The sequence below is a fragment of the Podarcis erhardii genome, assembly GCF_964252035.2.
Source record: "Podarcis erhardii genome assembly, chromosome: 8".
Lineage (NCBI taxonomy): Eukaryota > Metazoa > Chordata > Lepidosauria > Squamata > Lacertidae > Podarcis > Podarcis erhardii.
Genome location: NC_138499.1, coordinates 85636900 through 85655738, shown reverse-complemented (window position 1 = coordinate 85655738; position 18839 = coordinate 85636900). Strand labels below are relative to the sequence as shown.

The window sequence follows — 18839 nt, the reverse complement described above, 5'->3', positions numbered from 1 at the left end:
AGCCCCTTTGTCCAGTTTTCCTGTGGCTGAAAGAACCCTACTGTTATATATTTTGCAACTTTTTCAATTTTAAAACAGCAAAAGTTCTGACAGTGTTTGTATTAGACGCTTAGGGGCTGCCACGCTCCAGTTCACCGACCCGGCCTACCCACCAACCTGGCCAAGCTCTCCTCCCTTTACACCTGACCAACCCTTCCTGCTTTCTTTACACCTCACCTGCCCCTTTGCCTATCCCCCCACAGCTTTCCCCACGCCATACCATCTTTTAAATGAGGCCGGGGGCACTTCACCATCATTAAGCTGCTCACCTAGGCTGCCTGCAAGGCCTATGCAGAGCTTCTCTGGGTTCCTTGCTCATCAGATGCACCACAATGTCAATGCCTAATCTGAACTGACCACCTCCTAGGGGCTAAGGGGTCTTTGGCCCCCTAGTATAATATTTGAGGGGGCTGGGCCTCCCCAAAGTTGATTGTGTCATATGGAGGAGGAGGAGGAGGAGTTTGGATTTGATATCCAGCTTTATCACTACCCGAAGGAGTCTCATAGCGGCTAACATTCTCCTTTCCCTTCCTCCCCCACAACAAACACTCTGTGAGCTGAGTGGGGCTGAGAGACTTCACAGAAGTGTGACTGGCCCAAGGTCACCCAGCAGCCGCATGTGGAGGAGCTGGGAAGCGAACCCGGTACACCAGATTACAAGTCCACCTCTCTTAACCACTACACCACACTGGCTCTCTGTGATCTCTCTATGATTGATTATGTGGGGTGGGGCTTACCTGCCCCCCCTCCAAATGTTATTCAAGTCTGACACTACACATTTTATTCAAGTCTGGACCAGCAATGCAAATCGAAGACTTGCAGTGCATACGAACAATCATGGGTGTTTCACCCATTAAGTCCCCAAGTCGACTGGGAGACATGCCAAGACCAGCAGGCCCCTGGCAGAGCCCCCCATGCCAGCTTCAAGGCCCAGGGCAAGCGTACCCAGCTTCCTTCTCTCCGAACGGGTCTGCTGCCTGTCATTCTGTCATCACGCTGGGGTTGATGAACTGCAGCGTGACGCAAGCCTTACTATTTTATGCATATATGAAGAAATAACAAATATGTAGGCATTTTAAGAGTAGTTGTTGTTGTTTAGTTGTTTAATCGTGTCCGACTCTTCGTGACCCCCTGGACCAGAGCACGCCAGGCACTCCTGTCTTCCACTGCCTCCCGCAGTTTGGTCAAACTCATGCTGGTAGCTTTGAAAACACTGTCCCACCATCTCGTCCTCTGTCGTCCCCTTCTCCTTGTGCCCTCCATCTTTCCCAACATCAGGGTCTTTTCCAGGGAGTCTTCTCTTCTCGTGAGGTGGCCAAAGTACTGGAGCCTCAGCTTCAGGATCTGTCCTTCCAGTGAGCCCTCAGGGCTGATTTCCTTCAGAATGGATAGGTTTGATCTTCTTGCAGTCCATGGGACTCTCAAGAGTCTCCTCCATAATTCAAAAGCATCAATTCTTTATGGTCTCCAGCTCTCACTTCCATACATCACTACTGGGAAAACCATAGCTTTAACTATACGGACTTTTGTCGGCAAGGTGATGTCTCTGCTTTTTAAGATGCTGTCCAGGTTTGTCATTGCTTTTCTGGAGATGTCAAACCTGAACATACTGTCAATAGAACCAGCAGAAATCCTGCTTCACAGGACATTGACGGCAAAAACACTTTTAGAAACAACCCCCCTCACCCTACTTACATCATCCTCCTTGGTTCCGCCCCAGAAATTAGTCCCCCCAGCGTAGCTTGGGATATTCAAAACAGCTATGCCTTGAAGACTTGGGAGGGGGATGTATTGTCCATCGCACTGCAATGCATAAAAACAACAACTGTATAAATGATCCCTGAAATAATTTGCTGTATCCTTTAATCACATATTGGACCTAAAGGTCATTGAGTTTACTTGGCACAGATTTTCTATACCCATTAAACCGTTTGGTGGGGCAGCGGCTGCACATTGGAACTCCCTGCCTGTTGGAATTAAGCAGGCAGCCTCCCTGTATTATTTCGGGTGCCTGGGTATGCAAGGCTACCCATACACTTAGAAACCAGTAGGAGAACACTCCAATCTCCCTGGACATTCTACACAAGATCTCAAAGTAGCTATCTTATTACAAAAGAATTTCAGAAATAGACTGGAAAGAGAAGTTGCTGAATTGCAACTTATTACCAAACTTAAAACCATGGAGAGACCTGGCCTGAATAGAGACATTGGATTCTTATCTCATTATACAGTGGTGCCCCGCAAGACGAATGCCTCGCAAGACGGAAAACCGGCTAAACGAAAGGGTTTTCCGTTTTGGAGGCGCTTCGCAAAACGAATTTCCCTATGGGCTTGCTTCGCACGAAAATGTCTTGCGAGTTCCTGTGGGTTTTTTTCCCTCCCCCCCCCTTTTTCTAAGCTGCTAAGCCGCTTATCAGCTGATCCGATAAGCCGATAAGCCGCTAAAAGCCGATAAGCCGCTAATAGCGCTAATCCGCTAAGCCATCAATGGGCTTGCTTCGCAAGACGAAAAAACCGCTAGACGAAGAGAATCGCGGAATGGATTCTTTTCGTCTTGCAAGGCACCACTGTACATGATAAAGCTATTTTTAGCCATCTCACCCCTTGCTTTTTCCTGTAAGACCAATTGCAGTCGTTAACAGTCGTCAACAGGTTTACCATACCCTTTAAGTCTATCACCCATTCCCACCACCCTTCTGAGTAATACCCCTCCCCACCCTCTCACTATATATAAGGGTCTGGTGACTTCTGTTTCAGTGTATCTGAAGAAGTGTTCATGCACATGAAAGCTCATACCAATAACAAACTTAGTTGGTCTCTAAGGTGCTACTGGAAGGAGTTTTTTTATTTTGTTTCATACACTTAGAAACGCTGATGTGAATTTTAATCTGTTTTAGTATTTTAACTTCTTGTATGTTCTGATGTATTGTGAATTTTCCCTGAATTTAAGATTTAATCTTTTTAAAAAATTGCTTTGAGCGCTTTTTTTTTTCAATCAAGTGGTGTAATTTTTGTATGAAATGGATAATAATAAATAATAAATAAATAAAACAAAAGTATGAAGGGACTGAAAGGGACGCGGGTGGCGCTGTGGGTTAAACCACAGAGCCTAGGACTTGCCAATCAGAAGGTTGGCGGTTCGAATCCCCGCGACGGGTTGAGCTCCCGTTCCTCGGTCCCTGCTCCTGCCAACCTAGCAGTTCGAAAGCACGTCAAAGTGCAAGTAGATAAATAGGTACCACTCCAGTGGGAAGGTAAACAGCATTTCCGTGTGCTGCTCTGGTTCACCAGAAGCGCTTAGTCATGCTGGCTACATGACCCGGAAGCTGTACTCCGGCTCCCTCGGCCAATAAAGCAAGATGAGCGTCGCAACCCCAGAGTCGGTCACGACTGGACCTAATGGTGAGGGGTCCGTTTACCTATGAAGGGACTGGCCTGTTGGGTTTGGGGAAGAGGAGGGAGCCTTCTGTTCCTGCAGCCCGACTCTGACAGGGATGCAGTTAGGGATATATAAATATTACCTCAAGCTGAACTTTTTGTTCTAAATTCTTGTAGGTCCGTTGCAGTAATTCTTTAGTACCAAGTACACCATACCACATCATGTTCTTTGTCCTGCTTCTAAAAGGAAAAGGAAAAATGATCATGCCCAGGCGTATAGTTCACACAATAACCACTGCTAAGATGCAACTTTAAAAAAAAGATATTACATACATGTTTGCAGAAAATATTTCTATTTAAAATCTTGGTTCTGACTCAATTACCTGCATTTTTCAGGGTGTTCTTCTCGTTTATTATTAAATTCTAATGAAATCTTTGCATCTAATCCAATGCCAAAATAATTGTTCATGACGCACTTCTCTGAATATCCTTCCCTGTAGACAAATGTGCAACTGTATTATAACGTTATCATAGCGATGGTCGATTGCAGCGACAGTATGTACAAGTATACAATGACACATTTATAGTTTTTCAACTGGTTCTACACTAATTCCCCACATTTCCCCACTAATTCCCCACATTTCTCTTTCTCTTTCTCTCTCTCTCTCACACACATGCACACACACACACACCATGAGACAGCAACAGAATTGTGTGTTACATAAATATTTGGCCATTCCTCCTTCTTCATCTTTTGGGAAGAATACCTTGGGTTTCTGCCATTGGAAAATACATCTTCTCGCATGATTGTCACTGAGCCCACTGCCCACTGCAATCCCCCACGACAACAGAGGTGCTGCAGAGTTGGGGCAGTCCACCGTGAAGGTGTTTTGATTTACGCAACTGCTCACGGAAGAGATGTGAAGATTCTCTCTTTTTTTTTCTTTTTTTGTCCCTCCATTCCCAACCCCTTCCATTCCTTTCTTGAGGGGAGAGGAGAAAAACAGAGCGTGGATGGCTGCACAGCTTGAGGGGACCTCCTGCTCTTCTTAATCCTGTCTCCCCCCCTTGCTCTTAAAACTGTTTTCGGAGGAAAGGGTGTGAAGGAGGAACAAGGTAGCTACAGCTGAAGTTCTAACTCAAGTCCAAAACTCAAGTGATATAGCACATCACTTATCAGGTCTTCCTGGGACAATGTGAAGATAGAACAGCTGACCACCTTCTGACCTCATTTGGGAACTACAATTGTGTAAAAGGTAAAGGGACCCCTGACAATTAGGTGCAGTCATGCCCGACTCTGGGGTTGCGGCGCTCATCTCGCTTTATTGGCCGAGGAGCCGGCATACAGCTTCCGGGTCATGTGACCAATATGACTAAGCCGCTTCTGGCGAACCGGAGCAGCGCACGGAAACGCCGTTTACCTTCCCACTGGAGCGGTACCTATTTATCTACTTGCACTTTGATGTGCTTTCTAATGGCTAGGTTGGCAGGAGCAGGGACTGAACAATGGGAGCTCACCCCGTCACGGGGATTCGAACCGCCAACCTTCTGATCGGCAAGTCCTAGGCTCTGTGGTTTAACCCGCAGCACCACCCGCGTCCCTCTACAATTGTGTAGGTCTGCTGTTTTTATTTTTAAGAAACAATTTTTCACTTAAGAGTTTTGGACTTTTGAATCCATTAAAATCACTCAAACCTTCCTTCGTTCGTGGCATGACTTTCTGCACATTAAATTGGTATAGAGAGAGAAACAAGACTGCCAAGTAAATGAGAAACAGAAAACTATAAGGATTAAGCAAAACATATTTTCCTTCTTACAGTGATTCTGGATCAGGATCAATAAACGGCGTAGCACCAAATGGATCAATGTTGGCTAGTAACATTTTGCTGATAATAGAACTCCCTGCAATGGAAGCCGCCAGACCTGCTTTTAGACCTGATGGGAAAACAGGAAAATGCATGTCACAATTAGCCAATACTGTCGTTTTATCTTAGCTATTAGAAATCATTTTGAGGGAGGACGAGAAGTGGGTGGCTAAAACATTACCCTGAAAAGCATTTCACTCATTCTAAAAGCGGAAATATTTCATATGAGGTTGTTTTGGCTTTGAATGTTTTTTAGGGTGTCCATTTTTCTATGGGAAACATTGGAAATAAAAGGACCCGGGGAGAAATGGGATCTGTGGAAGATGGGAAGCAGCAAAACTATACCAACCCCCACTATTTTTCCATTCCCAACCTCTATGGGCCATCATTTCAGAGTTTCCTTTCTGCAGGAGGTTGGACTAGACAACCCTTGGGGCCCTTCCAACTCTGCAGTTCTTTGATTCTATTATTTTAAGACTCCAGGTGCACTTCATATCTCAAAGTCATAGCTTGAAGTCTCAGGCTTGAGCAATGTGTAAAGGTAAAGGGACCCCTGACCATTAGGTCCAGTCGTGGCCGACTCTGGGGTTGCGGCGCTCATCTTGCTTTACTGGCTGAGGGAGGCGGCGTACAGCTTCCGGGTCATGTGGCCAGCATGACTAAGCCGCTTCTGGCGAACCAGAGCAGTGCACGGAAACGCCGTTTACCTTCCCACTGGAGCGGTACCTATTTATCTACTTGCACTTGACGGGCTGTCGAACTGCTAGGCTGGCAGGAGCAGAGACCAAGCAACGGGAGCTCACCCCGTCGTGGGGATTCGAACTGCCAACTTTCTGATCGGCAAGTCCTAGGCTCTGTGGTTTAACCCACATCGCCACCCGTGTCCCTGAGCAATGTGTAAGCTCTTTTAAAAAGAGCTTCATTTGACAGGTCCTTAGAAAAACTGCACTAGTATATTTTTGGAAACTCGAGGCAATGGACTAGAGAATTTTAAAATCCTTGTTACCTGGGCAAATTATCCTCGTGTTCAGTACTGGAAGGTTTTCTTTGCTGGCTGTGCATGTTGTTGCTGAAAAAGAACTTGCATGTGAAGGAATGCGACTTCTCCGTCCAACTGGAGATTTGGGGGCAGTTTTAACTATTCAGAGAGACAGAAATATATACACATATCCCTAAGTAGAAATAAATCGAGTTTTTTTACCTGTAAAATGAATAAATAAGCCATACGTGTGCATTTTCTTTATTCGAAAAAGGTTCTGTCTGCGATTTATTAGTTTGCTTGTTTATTGTGGTGCAGTCGCCCTTGGTGATATATTTTTGCGTGGCTTTGCATTTGGCTTTTATATCACTGCCCTGTGTATTGTTTGTGGAGGTTTAAATAAATGGGCCGTGGGGGAAAGGCGGGAAGGAAAGCAAGGGGGTGAATAGCAATTGGTTTATCCCGCTGAAGGTTCCAGCTGATGAATGAGATGGAAAGAGCCTGAGCGAAGGAGAGCCTTTATATGAGGCCCTAGAGTCTCGGAGGTTCCCTCATGAAGATTCATGCACATACTTGGGCCAAGATAAAAGAGGAGTGGGAACTCCACAGAGAAAGAACAAGCTTGGACATAAGTATGGAAGTATGAGCTTCTCTCCTTGCAGACTCCTTGCAGACTTATTTAGAATAATAATAATAATAATAAATTTTATTTATATCCCGCCCTCCCCAGCCGAAGCCGGGCTCAGGGCGGCTAACAACAATCAAACAATCAAACAATCAGATATTCACAAATTCTAAAAATATTTCATTATAAAAATCAATTAAAATCAAATTAATGGCAACTAATTAAGTAAGATTCTGTGCAGGTTGCCAGAGGAGGGAGTCAGGCTGCGCCCTGACCAAAGGCCTGGTGGAACAACTCTGTCTTGCAGGCCCTGCGGAAGGATGTCAGGTCCCGCAGGGCCCTAGTCTCTTGTGACAGAGCGTTCCACCAGATTGGAGCCGCAGCCGAGAAGGCCCTAAGCAATGGCTACTTTTTTGGCTACTGACCTGGATGAGCTTCAGATTCCTTTGTATCTTCTTCTTTGGATTCATCCAATTCCTTACTATACTTCACCGACGACTGATTTATTTGCACCTCCGAATGGGCATTCTGTTCATCTACAACTACAAGAGCAGGCAAGTACGTGCCCGTGTTATTATTCAAATTTCTGAAATCTATCGTGTATCACTAAATAAGAGTTAAGTCTGCAAGTAAAAAATATAAAGGAAATGTACTGCTAGACTCCCAATAATATCTCCTGAACATTAAGGCGGATTTACACATTTGGTTTTTACTGGAAAACACTATGGGAAATTTGTGAATTCTTTTCATGTGCATTTACTATTACAGTCATACCTCGGGTTGAATGTGCTTCAGGTTGAGCATTTTTCAGGTTGCACTCCGCAGCAACCTGGAAGTAACGGAGCGCGTTACTTCCGGGTTCCGCCACTCGCGCATGCGCAGACACTCAAAATGACGTCACGCGTATGCACGGAAGCGGCAAAACGCGACCCGCGCACACGCAGATGCGCCGTCGCATTTTGCGTTCCATTCAGGATGCGAACGGGGCTCCAGAACAGATTCCGTTCGCATCCTGAGGCACCACTGTATTATTGTACTCCCTCTCGGTAAAAGAGAGATAAGTAAAGCAGCGTTAAATTTTCAGAAGGCATCTGCAATAGTTTCCTCTCAAAGTTTCTGCAGCTGAACTGACACCACCCTCTCAAACACCTTTCCCAAAGAAGAGGCATTTGCAACTAAATAGTAGTTTGCCATGCAACTGAGACCTGAGTACTCCCTCCTGGTTCTGTTTGATACTTTATTTGTGTTATAAGTGCAACAACAAAAAGTCAAACATACAGTGGTACGTCAGGTTAAGTACTTAATTCGTTTCGGAGGTCCATTCTTAACCTGAAATTGTTCTTAACCTGAAGCACCACTTTAGCTAGTGGAGCCTCCTGCTGCTGCCGGAGCACAATTTCTGTTCTTATCCTGAAGCAATGTTCTGAAACACTATTTCTGGGTTAGCGGAGTCTGTAACCTGAAGCGTATGTAACCTGAGGTACCACTGTACAAGTAGTTAGTGTTGTAGTAAGTGGGATTTTTTTTTTTTTAAAGTGTCACAAGTTAAGTTAATAAGCAAGATTGTTTTCCAGAAGCACACCTTTTTCTGCTTGCTCAATTATTTGCCTCAGAGCCTTCTTCAGACTATTTGCTCTGAGCATGAGCTGTTCTCGGGGCTTGAAGATCTGGTGTGGGGCAGATGTTCTGTTGCTCTCTGTCAGCGGCTCCTTGGCATCGGACAGAGACTCTTCGCTTGATGACTCTTCAGCCGCTTCCTCTGCAATGGGAGAAGTGCTTCGCGGCAACACAGGGGCAACCTGGGCTTCAGAATGAAGGGCCTGAAGCAACAGGTTGAGCTTCTCGTTCAGCTCTGAACACTATCAACGTCACAGACAAAGGGAAAGAAATACACACACAAAAGAAATGTGCGTTCATACGTAAGGCTAAGCAATTGTTTTGACGATAAAGCAGCCCACCAGCTCCCTGACAAATGTCAATGATTTTACTACGGTTTTCTCATTTTTAAAGCAATGTTTCTTGTTTTGTTTTAATAGTATTTTATTGATTTTCCAAAAGTAAGAAAAATAAGAAAACAACAACAATACAAAAACAAAACAAAACAAATTGACTTCCCTCTAATCCCTTCCCTGGTTCCATTATTTGTCAACATACTGCATGTCCATTGTTAAATTTATCACATATTTAAATCACCTATTAGCCATTCATTGTAAAATCACAAGTAAACTTAAAACCCTGCTAATGTATTAACCTGTGTACATTGCTTCTGTATATATGCAATAAACACCTTCCACTATTCCTTAAATTCATTGCCGTCTCTTCCTCTTAATTTTATCGTCAACTTTGCCATTTTAGCATGGTCCATTAGTCTAACTTGCCAATCTTCTTTGGATGGGACACCTCAAAGCAATGTTTTTTGGAAGCAACGTCATTGGCTTCTGCAGCATCACTGAGCGAGCCACCGCCATTTTGAATTGGCTGGAGTGCTCCAGAAAAAGGGCTCCAACTCCAAGATGCTTCCTGACCAATGGTGAAGCATCAGAGCTTCTCAGAGGACACTGACCAGTCATAAATGGTGCCTGAAACCCTCCAGGAACCCAACTATCTAGAGTCGGGGTGTGTGTGAAAATACACTTATGCGGGAGCCACTCCTGAAACCATAGTCACTCAGTGTGGGTAGGACTGGGAAGTGTGTGTGCGTGCGTGTGGCACCCTGTATGTGTGGACACTGTTTATGCTGTGTGTGTGTTTCTGTGTGGGTCTCTGTGTGTGCGTACATCTGTTGTGGTATGAGTACTGGCGTAAGGCCCTTGTAGAGCTGACCCAACGGTCAATGCATCCTCTAGGCTCGAAAAGGCCACCCCTGGTTTAAAGGAAGGTTCTCCTGTTATGAAACCTTCTTGCACAAGTGAGATTTGGGTCTTCATGTTTGCAGGCCTGTCCCCGCCCTGCCCTACCTTAACCGTCACACCAGTTTTATTAGAGACGATCACTGGAAAATTGGTGTGGCATTCATTACTTAGGTCTGAATGATTCATGGTGGCCACCTCCACTGAGAAGTGCCCTGCCTTGCTGGGCAGCAAGCGGGGCTTCTGTTAGGAGAGAAGCCTAGGTCTAGACTACACAGCCGTTTGGTCTTCAGGCTCCCCCAGCCAGAAGATTAACGTTTCCGCTTCTCTGTCACTGCCCAAAGAGTAACCAAGTGTCCCCTTTGACGGCATGGCCTCCAGCTTGTCTTGCCCCATACAACTGGTCCCTCCATATTGGGACTTTGCTAAGGCATCCAAAAGGCTGCCTACTAGGAGCTTTGATATTCCCTGCTCTCTTTCCCTTCATAAATTTTCTGTCATGAAGAATATGGATCTGCAGTCATTGTTGTTGTTGTTGCATTCTAGGAGGCCAAAGGCAGGGCACAGACATAATAAACTGTACAACATCGGTATTCATTAAAGCTGTTTTAGAACTTGGGGTAAAAATGTTTACTCTGCCTACCAAATGAACTTCACAAGGAAACTTAGGAAAACCAAAAGTAAAACCAATTTAAAATACAATACAGATTTAACCAATTCTTGACTTCACTCAAGAGTTTACTAAAAAGTGTTTTACTAAAATCATTTTGAGAATTTATACAAAGAAGCAAATCTTAACACTGGGAAATTTCCAACACGGATACATTTGAAGTGAGGGTTTTTTTAAGGAAGGAAAGCTTAATTCTTACTTTAATGGCCATAGCATCAGCTTCCGGGTTTTCCATGGGTCTGTCACAGCTCTTTCCTATTTTAGCCACAAAGCCTTTTACAGTTTCACATAATATCCTTTTATGAAAGAGACAGAAATGCCAAAGCAAAGAGAAAGGGAAGTGGTGATGTTGGAATATCAATTCTGTTTGAGGCAGTAATATAGTTTCACTGTTCCCAATGAGCATCCCTTTAGAGCCTAACAGCCATGCGCTTTCTATCACACAAGCAACGGCCCTGAGATTTCACAGCCCATGCACTTCAGGGTTCCTGCTCCCTTATCTTCTTGCCATATTTCTTGCGGCCAGACCCGTTGTGGTGGGGAGCCAGGAAGAGAAGTGAAGGGGTTCCTTTGTCTTCACAAGGACACCACACAAGAATGAGCAAAGGGAAGACTTCAGACACTGCCACCTTCTCAAATGCCCCTTCTCCCTGTACAGTGGCAGCATGAGACTTAGGGGCAGTTTGTGTGTGTGGGGGGGGGGGGAGAGAATACAGAAAAGGTGAAACTCAAGATCGGTAGGTGATGCTGGAACCACAACTGTACACAACTGAAGCCTAAGGAATCCTCTTTGGGGCATATAGGTAAAGGGAGCCCTGACCATTAGGTCCAGTCGTGGCTGACTCTGGGGTTGCGGCGCTCATCTCACTTTACTGGCCGAGGGAGCCGGTGTACAGCTTCAGGGTCATGTGGCCAACATGACTAAGCCGCTTCTAGCGAACCAGAGCAGTGCACGGAAACGCCATATACCTTCCCGCCGGAGCGGTACCTATTTATCTACTTGCACTTTGACGTGCTTTCAAACTGCTAGGTTGGCAGGAGCAGGGACCGAGCAACGGGAGCTCACCCCGTCGCGGGGATTTGAACCAGCGACCTTCTGATCAGCAAGTCCTAGGCTCTGTGGTTTAACCCACAGTTCTAACGAGCCTGACATTCTTTTGTCAGCCGAGGTTCATCACAGCTTGTTGTGATGCATTGTTGTACAAGCACTCTGCCACAAGCAGAAATCACAATTCCACATCTACCCTGAAGCGTCACTGAGACATAAGTTTGCTCTCGTGCCTGCAGCACCCTTGCATGTAACATCTGAATCGGGCAAGAGTCCAAATTTGAGTGTGCAAGTAAACGTTCATGCTTGCATGCATATTAAAAAAGATGTAACACAAAACTGCTCTACGCTATACTGTGACGTGCATTTTTTTTTTAACTTACTTGGCTGATGATATGACAACAGAGTGCTGATCAGAATCAAGGATCTTAGCCAGGTGAGCTGCAACTGAATCTTCGTACATAGACATCTAAAAATTAAGAAATGATTATTCATGTTCTACCTGTGATTGTGTTGAAGTAAAAAAACAAATCTCACACAGGAACATCCCTTTCTGCATCCACCAAAGCTGCCTTCTATACAGTAATGTTAGATGTATCTGCGGTTATTGGTTTTCTTAGCCTAAGAACGCTCTCAGTCTTAACTCCAGCATAAAATGGTGAACTAAGAAAAATTATAATAGGTCGGTTTTAAAAAATATGAAAGCCACAATCTAGTGAGGCCTAGGCAAAGGAGGAATTGAGTGTCACACCCTCTGATGATTCTGTCAGCACCAAGCGCTCCTGCCTGTCTGATGAAGTTTCTACCACGCTGAGAAAAGCTAATCTCAGTTTGAGGTATTAAGCACTTACTATTTTAATACTGTTCTATTACTAGACAGAACAATGTAATAGATCAATTTTATGATTATATTATGATCACCTAAGACTATTCCATAGATTCATAGATGAAACCCCATAGAGCTATGTAAATACAAAATGAAAGAGATATTCAGAGAGAGAGAGAGTTTAATTCCGAACACTTAATACCTGCCTGTATGTATACAATTGTTTGTTTGTTTGTTTGTTTGTTTGTTTGAAATGATTTAATCAGTCAAACTACTGAGCAACTGAGGATTATGGGAAGTCTTCAGATTACAGTCCGATTCTAATACTTGGTTGTATTGTGGACTTTCTCAAAATGAAGTGACAGACACTTCAAATAAGCAGCCTTTGTTTTTGCAATAAATGCAAAGCCGGCATTGTATAGGTAGTGATTAGACCAGGGGTGGCAAGGTTTACCTCACCTGGGTCACTTCACTCCAGCGGAGATCCCTCCATGGGCCAGATCACACGCGTGCACATGAGCACGCATGGCTGTGATTTCTGGCGTCTGTGTCTGTGCAGACTCGATTTTCGATATCTGCATCTGCACAGATGCGGTTTTCGGCATCTGAGCATGCGCAGACGCGATTCCCGGCACTGCCAAAGTGAGTCCCTGCACCGCGCTGCACTGGTTTAGCACAGCGCGCGGGAACTCGCCATGTTACACCAATGTAATTTTAAAACAAAACTCTATTGAAATAAGCTGCAATATACGAGCCTGATCGCAAGCTTCAGCTGAAGTGTTTTTACCACCATCCTAGTTTTTTTATGCAATCCTTTGCAGACTTATCTGAAATTAAGCTTTGGTGAAAGCAATGGGATTTTACTTCTGAGTAGACATGCCTAGGATTGTTAATTATATTTCATTTTTTCCAGCTCTACAATTTAATCACATCCCAAAACCTATATTCACCTGACATTCCTCAGACTCCTCTTCTGGCGTAATAGGAAGAATAGACTGCTTTGATGGCAATTTCAATTCGTAAGACATTATGCTCCACCTGAAAAAAGTGCCATATATCCAGGTGATCAAACAACATGCAAAGGCCCAAATTCGCACAGCAAAATCAATTTGTATTCGCATTAGAAGAAGAAGTCACTCAAAGGTAATTCAACCCTTATGAACAGGGCCGGATTTAGGTTTGATGAGGCCCTAAGCTACTGAAGGTAATGGGGCCCTTTATATGTCCAGCTGTCCTTTGTCAACAGCAAATTGTCACTGTTTTTTGTGTTGAATATATGCTATATGGTAATTTATGGACCTAATAGTTATCTAAAGCCATTTGACCATACAGAATGTAGGCACCCTATAAATAGAAATGAGCAAACCAGTGATATTTTAGGGAGCAGGCTAGCAGGCGGGGCCCATGACTTACATCATAGGAGCCTACAAAACACAAGACACTGTTGCTGTATGTAGGTTTTATTTTATTTGTTTTTTATCTTATATTTTGGAAATGTACATCCAGGTTTTTTTCCCTTTAATTTTTTTGGGGGCCCCCAAGAGAGTGGGGCCCTAAGCTATAGCTTGTTTAGTTTATATGTAAATCCGGCACTGCTTATGAATAAAATTAATTGGGGTGGGGGAGAGGAAAGAGATGCTTACTTACCTGTCTAACATTTTGGTGCTAGCTCGTTCCAACTTCTCCAAAATTTGAGGAAGTTGTGTGTCGTCATCACAAGACCCTCCCCAGCCAAGGACACGGGCAAGGTCATTTCCTGTACCCAGGGGTAGCACTCCCAAATGACACTAAACAAAATAAGAAATATTATGTTTAAATCAACTTACAGATGAATATTTGTGGGGTTTTGTTTTTGTTCACTTTTGTTTTATTTTCTAGTTTCTTAAAAACCCACCTCACTCTTTCTTTCCTCCTCAATAAGAAGAAACTGATACTCACCTGTTTGTGTAAGTTGAGTTTATCAATTTCAGACAATACCCAGCCAACGCTTCCATCTCCTCCACACACTAGGATTCGGAAATTGTCAAACTTCTGAAATAATCGTAAACTGAAAGAGAATGCATTGTCTGTGTTCAAATCCACAAGGAGATACAATAAAAACATTCACAACAATGACAGTGTTAGCTGTTGATAGTAAATTATGCAGATTTTCAGAAGCCGGAAACAAGCAAGAGCGATAAAGACTAAGTATTTGTTATTAACACAAGTTTTTGTGGATTCAAGCCCAGAAAAACTGCCATTACAAATCTGTTTGTCTTCAAATGATTTTCCTGCAATCGTGTCTATCCTTCTGGAAATTTTATGGGAAATAACGTGTCGCTTTAAAAAAATAATTCAGGTGGCAAAAACTGATTGCTTCCCCTTTTTCAAAGTTCTGGCATTTAGCAGAGATTGCTAAATAACAGATCCAAACCAGCAGTTTTTGGTCTACAAGTACTAACCAAATACGGTGGGGGCAATGAAAGTGAGGTCTGCTCCAAGGCCAAACCCCTCAAAATAGGATTCCTCCTGTGGCAATCCCTCTTCATGTGAAGAAAGCATGGAATTTTTTAATTATTATTATTATTATTATTATTATTATTATTATTATTATTTATACCCCACCCATCTGACTGGATTTCCCCAGCCACTCTGGGCGGCTTCCAACCAAATGTTAAAAACAATACAGCATCAAACATTAAAAACTTCCCTAAACAGGGCCGCCTTCAGTTGTCTTTTAAAAGTAAAATAGTTGCTTATTGCCTTGACCTCTACTGGGAGGGCATTCCACAGGTTAAGCGCCACTACCGAGAAGGCCCTCTGCCTGGTTCCCTGTAACTTGGCTTCTCGCAGTGAGGGAACCGCCAGAAAGCCCTCGGCGCTGGACCTCAGTGTCCGGGCTGAACAATGGGCTGGAGACACTCCTTCGGGTATACAGGACCTGAAGTGTGTCATTGCAAACAGGGTAAACGTGCTATTCTGCTCTATTGCAGGATCATCAGTACAGGCAGTGATTGTTTTGCCCACTGACACGCCCCCTTTTTTGCCCCGGAAGGGGGAGGAAAAGGGTGGTGGCAGAACGGGTTTACGCACAACTGCTGACGCCAACACTGGAGAGCCAGTGTGGTGTAGTGGTTAAGAGCGGTAGTCTCGTAATCTGGTGAACCGGGTTCGCGTCTCCGCTGCTCCACATGACCTTGGGCTAGTCACACTTCTTTGAAGTCTCTCAGCCCCACTCACCTCACAGAGTGGTTGTTGTGGGGGAGGAAGGGAAAGGAGATTGTGAGCCGCTTTGAGACTCCTTAAAGGGAGTGAAAGGCGGGATATCAAATCCAAACTCTTCTTCTTCTTCTTCAACAATGACCCAGAATGCAACCCCCATGCAAACAAGGAGATTTTGACTGCCTTGGTTCTCTCATCTTCTTAACGACCCCAAGTTAGTCATGCCCATTATTGACACTGGGTCTATTCAGGGTAGGATTAAGGATGGGTATCACCCATAGAACGGGATGCGGGTGGCACTGTGGGTTAAACCACAGAGCCTAGGACTTGCCGATCAGAAGGTCGGTGGTTCGAATCCCCGCAATGGGGTGAGCTCCCATTGCTCGGTCCCTGCTCCTGCCAACCTAGCAGTTCGAAAGCATGTCAAAGTGCAAGTAGATAAATAGGTACCGCTCTGGCGGGAAGGTAAACAGCGTTTCCGTGCACTGCTCTGGTTCGCCAGAAGTGGCTTAGTCATGCTGGCCACATGACCCGGAAGCTGTACGCCGGCTCCCTTGGCCACTAAAGCGAGATGAGCACTGCAACCCCAGAGTCATCCGCGACTGGACCTAATGGTCAGGGGTCCCTTTACCTTTACCACCGACAGATTTGCTGATACCAGCTATCTTCCAAAAAACAGCATCTGTTGAAGTGCTAGTTAGCTGGCTAACTGGTCATATTCTGTATCCTTGGAGGGGGCACTCTGTTCTCTGCAGAATTGCCCACAAGCCAAAATAACCAGCCCCCTTCAGGGGTGATTAAACTCTAGGAAGCCCTTAAAGGCACTGGTGAATTATTGGAGGGGCCACTCCATTCTGTGAACTGCCCTGAGACCCCCGGGTATAGGGTGGTATATAAATTCAATAAATAATAATAATAATTCTCTGCACAAGAACACAGAATATTAGTTTGCCAGTTAAATAGCAGCTCAATAGACATTTTAGAATAACAAATAACCCATAACAAGTATGGCGCACCTGTGATTAGATAGCATGAGGTCATCAGCAAGAAGCAGAAGGGACTGAGGAAGCGGTAAATGGACATGGGATGGAAATACAATGAGCTGGTATGAAATATGCACAGAGCCTCTCTGCTTCTTTTCTTTGCAAGTGAAACCGGTTGTATTCCCACCCACCCCTGCTTAAAATTTGCAGGGGCCAGTGGCTATCTACCTATCTACCAGACAGCTATCTACCAGACAGCTCCCCAAAAGTACCGTATTTTTCGCTCTATAGGATGCACCCGACCATAGGAGGGGGAGAACAGGGGAAAAAACATTCTCCCCCTCTCTGTTCAGCGCCCCTTCAGCGAAGCGGCAGGAGAAACGGAGCCCCTTCCATTTCTCCTCCCGCTTCGCTGAAGGGGCACTGCGCAGAGAGGGGAAACTGTGCAGTGCCTCTCCAGCGCAGCGAAGCCTGGAGAGCAAGAGGGATCGGTGCGCACCGAACCCTCTCGCTCTCCAGGCTTCAGCGAAAGCAACGCAAAGCCTCCAGAGCACGGAGGGAGCACTCCCTCTGCGCTTCAGAGGCTTTGCGTTGCTATCGCTGAAGCCAAGGAGCCTACATTCGCTCCATAGGATGCACACACGTTTCCCCTTCATTTTTGGAGGGGAAATAGTGCGTCCTATAGAGCGAAAAATACGGTAATCTAGCAAACCAAAGCCAAACTTGTAACAGGGAGCTAAAGCCTCAAACATCCATGACAGGTGGCCATCCAAGCTCTGCTTAAAAATTTCCAAGGAAGGAGGGTCCATTCCTTTGAGAAAGTTCTTGTCTGGTAACTTCTCTAGGCAACCTGCATGTTTCTCAGAAGAAGAAACTACTACATGCTGTGTAATTCCCCAATAATACAACAATCTGACATGGTGAACTCTAGCAGAATAAAGTTCGATTTAAACGTACCAATTTTGCAACGACCCTTTCCAGGAATAACAGCGGGTAGAAAGCAAAACTCCTTACCCTAAATGAGGCCCTCCATTCATTAGATCAAACACCTGAGCTGGATTTAGCGACTGCTTGAATCGTCGGAGAAATTTTACACCCTGATTGTCTCCGCTCTTTGAATTGACAAAAACCAACAGAGGACTGGCACAAGATGGTGGACAGGTAGCTTTCCAGAATCCTGTAAACAAAGGAAGGGATAAAATGACGTAAATATGGTTGAAGGAACCAAGTGGCTCCCATTCTTCCAACAGGATCACCAGTTACTGCTTTAGCGGACAAAACAAACAAACAAATATCCACTCTAAAAAGCCAATTCTCACTTAGCTCCGACTTTGAAAAGGTCTAATTGTCCCCATACTAATTAAAGACAATAGAAGGGTTGGGAATTAGCTGATTAAAGTGTTCAGGGTAAGTGCACAAGTGAAAGCCCCAAGTGAGGCAGAAGTAAATTACTCTACTGCAAAGCATCTGAGAGGCAAGAGCGGCAACCTTTTGTTCTGTTAGCTCTTGTATCGAAGAAGAGCTTGCAGATTTGCTGTGGGTTCAGACAGTGGCAGAAGCACAGAGAAGTCAGAAGAGCCACTCCCTGCACTCTCACTGTGCCAGAGATGCCTCTAGACCAGTGTTTTCCAACCTTTTTTGTGCAAAGGCACACTTGTTTCATGAAAAAAATCACGAGGCACACCACCATTAGAAAACGTTAAAAAAATTAACTCTGTGCCTATATTGACTATATATAAAGTAATTCTCTTGAATAGGAATCAAATAAACACAAAGAAAGTATTTTATAATTACTTTATTATGAAATAGTAAGTAAACAGAAATATGAAAAATTATAAAATACTTTATTTTTAAATCTTTCGAATTTTTCAATTTTCCCCACGGCACACCAGGCAACATCTCGCGGCACACTAGTGTGCCGCGGAACAGTGGTTGAAAAACACTGCTCTAGACAACTGATTTTGGACCTCTTTTGTTGAGCTGAGTGATGGTGCACATCATTTTTTTTTTAAAAAAATATTGTTTATTTAACATAATTATTACAAAATATAAGCAAAATATTGCAAATACATACATACATACATATTTCAAATAAGCACATATACATGAAAAAGGAACAAAAGAGAAAAAAGAAGAAAAGAAAGAAAAATAAAGAGAAAAAAAGAAGAAAAGGGGAAGAATTTCTCCCAAGTTTATTCTACAAGTATCTCAGTATGAAAATACTAATAAAACTTCATTGATTGACTTCCATCGCTTACACTGCACTTCCTATATACATTTTAAGCAAGATTGTATCTGGTGCACATCAGATTAAGACTAGAAAGGCATTGTTGTTGTTTTAAAAGAACTCCTTTTGTTGTTTTTAAATTCAGAAGT

General features: G+C 44.1%; 1 protein-coding gene across 3 annotated transcripts in view; it reads right to left on the bottom strand.

Annotated features, from left to right (window-relative positions):
- Positions 1-18839, bottom strand: part of DGKH (diacylglycerol kinase eta) — a 99584-nt gene that overhangs the window by 21111 nt on the left and 59634 nt on the right. For 2 of the 3 annotated variants that reach the window (XM_081872635.1, XM_081872636.1), the window contains exons 9-21: positions 17478-17640; positions 14218-14326; positions 13927-14066; positions 13230-13317; positions 11837-11922; positions 10605-10701; positions 8469-8745; positions 7312-7428; positions 6289-6420; positions 5235-5352; positions 3801-3911; positions 3561-3657; positions 1735-1842 (exon numbers count right to left, since the gene is read on the bottom strand). In XM_081872635.1, the coding sequence (XP_081728761.1) occupies positions 1735-1842; positions 3561-3657; positions 3801-3911; positions 5235-5352; positions 6289-6420; positions 7312-7428; positions 8469-8745; positions 10605-10701; positions 11837-11922; positions 13230-13317; positions 13927-14066; positions 14218-14326; positions 17478-17640 (1643 nt within the window). The remainder of the gene's footprint in view (positions 1-1734; positions 1843-3560; positions 3658-3800; positions 3912-5234; positions 5353-6288; positions 6421-7311; positions 7429-8468; positions 8746-10604; positions 10702-11836; positions 11923-13229; positions 13318-13926; positions 14067-14217; positions 14327-17477; positions 17641-18839) is intronic. The other variant, XM_081872634.1, reaches the window with a different exon arrangement.